Raw genomic sequence first — 4,321 nt, 5'->3', positions numbered from 1 at the left:
GCATGCGACACATGTTTATCAAATTCTATTCTGCCCACCTGTTCCAGAATGGCAGTGTGTTAGTAGGAGATCTCTACAGCTATGGGACATTACTAGTAAGTGTATTGCTTTTATGACAAACAGGAACTGAAGTACATTTTTGGCTTGTGCCTTGCACATACCTTTTGCACTTGGAGCTTTTATTGGAGTGATGGGTGGGGGCAAAGCTCTTGACTTGAAATTTCATTAATCCTGTGCAACCAACTCAGGACTCCACTTTCCATTGTTTCTAGAATGCCATTAACCTCTACAAAAATACCCCTGAAAAAGTGATGCCTCAAGCTCTAGTCCTCGCTTTTGCTATCAGAGTGCTGTGCATGATTGAACAAGTCCATGACTGCGAAATCATCCATGGAGACATCAAGCCAGACAATTTCATACTCGGAAACAGGCAAGTTGCCCTTTTAACAGGTCCTTCTCTTACCGTTTCCCCAGCAGACTTTTATTATCTGTGCTCACGCAGCCTGGCCCTTGTTTGTGTTTAATATAGATTTTTGGAACAGGACGGTGAAGATGATGATTTATCTGCTGGCTTGGCACTGATCGACCTGGGTCAGAGTATAGACATGAAACTTTTTCCAAAAGGAACTGCATTTACGGCAAAGTGTGAAACATCTGGTTTCCAGTGTATTGAGATGCTCAGTAACAAGCCCTGGAACTACCAGGTAGAGAACTAGAGTGAGAGATTTGAAAACATTTCCCTGTATAACACTCACTATAATTTCAAAATGAATTTGAGCATCTAGATAGTTTGAGCTGATCTAGTGTTCTTCTAGCCCTGGATTCAGACGACGCTCCAGGGTTGTTCTCCGTTGTGGACTCGTCACACCTCGTGAGGTTTGGAGCACAGTTCAAAGACCACAGCCAGTCCTGGGGGGAGGAGCTGGGAGGACTTGCAAGCGGCTTGGTGTTGTGTTTGCCTCTGTGTGACAAAACAAAGGACGCGGTAGCTCAGGAAGAGCAGAGCTTCCCAAGACGCTGCCTCAGGAGGTGGCGGGTGATCTGCCATCCGTGGAAGCCTCCAGCAAAGCCTAGACAGGCGTTCATAGGACGTGTCAGTGTGGGGTTAATGCACACTTCCAGAATTCTTTAAAAGTGAAATCCTGTGACTATTTACTTCCTGTGATTTATCATATTTGCTGCATAACTTAGACATGGGAATATACTCAAGTGTAAATTAGTGTATTAGTCATATATACCCATATTTTCTTTATAGATTGATTACTTTGGAGTTGCTGCAACAGTGTACTGCATGCTTTTTGGCACTTACATGAAAGTGAAAAATGAAGGGGGAGTCTGGAAGCCTGAAGGTCTTTTTAGAAGGTGGGTATTAGCATTGGTGCTACAGTGAAAAGAATAAATACAGTAGAATGTTGGGTTCCATCTGGTGGAAAATGGATCTTTGCCACAGAAGACCCATGCCTTGGGAAGTAGGGTGAAATAGCATAACCCTGGGCCCTGGGTGCAGTGAGCAAGTTATTTAAGTCCTTCTGTTTCTCCATTTGTAACTTTTGTGGAACAAGTTGTGTGTAGACATTTCTTTGGATCTTCAGTTTCTCCTATGTATAATAGATTCAACATATCCATTCTATTTTTTTTTTTGAATTTTTGAATTTTTTTTTATTTTATTATTTTTTTTAATAGATCTTCAGTGGAGTATAATTGCTTCACAATACTGTGTTAGCTTCTGTTGTACAACAAAGTGAATCAGCCATATGCACACATATGTCCCCATGTCCCCTCCCTCTTGAGCCTCCCTCCCACACTCCCTATCCTACCCCTCTAGGTCATCGCAAAGCACCCAGCTGATCTCCCTGTGCTATGCTGCTGCTTCCCACTAGCCAACTATTTTACATTCGGTAGTGTATATATGTTGATGCTACTCTCACTTCACCCCAGCTTCCCCCTCCCACCCCATGTCCTCAAGTCCATTCTCTATGTCTGTATCTTTATTCCTGCCCTGCAACTAGGTTCATCAGTGCCTTTTTTTTTTTTTTTTTAGATTCCATATATATATGCGTTAGCATATGGTATTTGTTTTGCTCTTTCTGATTTACTTCACTCTGTACGACAGACTCTAGGTCCATCCACCTCACTACAAATAACTCAATTTCGTTTCTTTTTATGGCTGAGTAATATTCCATTGTATATATGTGCCACATCTTCTTTATCCTTTCGTCTGTCGATGGACATTTAGGTTGGTTCCATGTCCTGGCTATTGTAAATAGTGCTGCAATGAACACTGTGGTACATGACTCTTTTTGAATTATGGTTTTCTCAGGGTATATGCCCAGTAGTGGGATTGCTGGGTCATATGGTAGTTCTATTTTTAGTTTTTTAAGGAACCTCCATACTGTTTTCCATAGTGGTTGTATCAATTTACATTCCCACCAACATATCCATTCTTGATGCATTAGGTTGGGTTGAGGTTAGAGTTAAGTCAGATGCAAGAGTGGGATTGCCCTGCACGCTGAAGGCTACTTTTTTTTTTTAATAAATTTATTTATTTATTGGCTGCATTGGGTCTTTGTTGCTGCACGCGGGCTTTCTCTAGTTTCAGCAAGCAGGGGCTACTCTTCGTTGCGGTACGCGGGCTTCTTATTGAGGTGGCTTCTCTTTTTGCAGAGCATGGGCTCTAGGCCCACGGGCTTCAGTAGTTGTGGCATGCGGGCTCAGTAGCTGTGGCTCACAGGCTCTAGAGCGCAGGCTCAGTAGTTGTGGCACATGGGCTCAGTTGCTCTGTGGCATGTGGGATCTTTCCGGACCAGGGCTCGAACCCGTGTCCCCTGCATTGGCAGGTGGATTCTTAACCACTGAGCCACCAGGGAAGCCCTGAAGGCTACATTTTATCCTTCGTTTATGCCTTGTCTCTCCAGGCTTCCTCATCTGGATATGTGGAATGAATTTTTTCACATAATGTTGAATATACCAGATTGTCATCATCTTCCATCTTTGGATTTGTTAAGGCAGAAGCTGAAGAAAGTATTTCAAGAACACTATACAAACAAGATTAAGACCCTTCGTAATAGGCTAATTGTACTGCTCTTAGAATATAAGCGTTCTCGAAAATAAAATATGGACACTCCCTAAAAATCGCTTTGTAAATGCTGGCCTGCTCACTTTGAACCTTGATGTTTCCACATTTATTGTTTATGTAAATGTTGCTTAAAAATAAAGCCCACAAAATATATCCCTGGGACATAGTTGTTACAAATATTTCAACAAAATACACAACACGGTAACGTCCCTGCGAAGCAGGCTGACCGGGCAGCTCTTGGGATGCGAGCATTCACGAGAATAATCGGCAAGTGAACATTCTCTAAAAGCACTTTTCAAGCACTGACCTGTTCACTTTAAGCCAAAAAAGAGCCAAGTCAGGTTTGTTTGTTTGTTTCTAAATTTGGGGGTTTATATTTGTGTAAAATAAAAATTCCCCAAATATATCTAGCAGACTGAATGTTTTTATGAATTGAATGTGCCTGTCCTTTATTGTACTTGTTCTTCATTGCTATCCATGGGAAATATTGCAGGTATAAATCTTAAGCTTTGTATTTTAAAAGTATGATTCAAAAGAATATCTCAGATCTTGAAAATAGTCATGTAAGCTCCATGCATCATTAATTAGCTCTGAAATTATAGCAGCCAACTTAGCATTTATTGACTTATAGCTGGAAGGGTCCTATAACCTGAATTGACCTTCCCTCCTTCATCCCTCCCTCTTCCCTTAGCACATGATGAAGGCAAATGTGAGGGGACACCCAGTTCAAGAAGACACAGTGACTGGCTTCCGCCTCCTCCCTCACTCCCAGCCACCAGGTTCCCCATTCCAGAGACAACCTCAGCCCACGTTTTCTGACCTTTCCAAAAATTATTCCATGCATATATATATATATAATGTTTCTTGACAAAGCTAACATAATTCTGCTTTTTTTCACCTAATGTATGGTGGAGAATGTAAGTACATATAGAATGGTCTCATTCTTGTGATGGCTGTGTAATATTTGGTTGTATGATATATAGCCATAATTTGTAGTGTAAAATCGTAGAAGCGAAATTGTTGGGTCAAAGGTGAGGGCATTTAAAATTTTGTCTCAATATTGCAAATAATCCCCCTGTAGGGCTGTGCCAGCAGGGATCAAAGTCTGTTCCCCACACCTCCACTAACAGGACACGTCAGGCTCTTTGACCCTTGCCACTCTGACAGGTGACAAAATGGTATTTCCTTGTGGTCTTCATTTGCATTCTCTTCTGAATTAGGCCAAATATATTCATATATTCAAGA

At 41.6% G+C, this 4,321-nt stretch overlaps 1 protein-coding gene across 1 annotated transcript in view; it reads left to right on the top strand.

Moving 5' to 3' along the window:
- BUB1 (BUB1 mitotic checkpoint serine/threonine kinase) overlaps positions 1–4,321 on the top strand; it is a 37,475-nt gene extending 33,154 nt beyond the window's left edge. Inside the window, 5 exon segments of the mRNA XM_082426200.1 lie at positions 1–95; positions 273–430; positions 530–704; positions 1,256–1,362; positions 2,916–4,321. Coding sequence (XP_082282326.1) covers positions 1–95; positions 273–430; positions 530–704; positions 1,256–1,362; positions 2,916–3,111 — 731 coding nt within the window. The 3' untranslated portion in view covers positions 3,112–4,321.

This window comes from Balaenoptera physalus (assembly GCF_965194825.1).
Source record: "Balaenoptera physalus genome assembly, chromosome: 15".
Classification (NCBI taxonomy): Eukaryota; Metazoa; Chordata; class Mammalia; order Artiodactyla; family Balaenopteridae; genus Balaenoptera; species Balaenoptera physalus.
The sequence above is the reverse complement of the archived record's forward strand: the minus strand, read 5'-3'. Positions and strand labels throughout refer to the sequence as shown.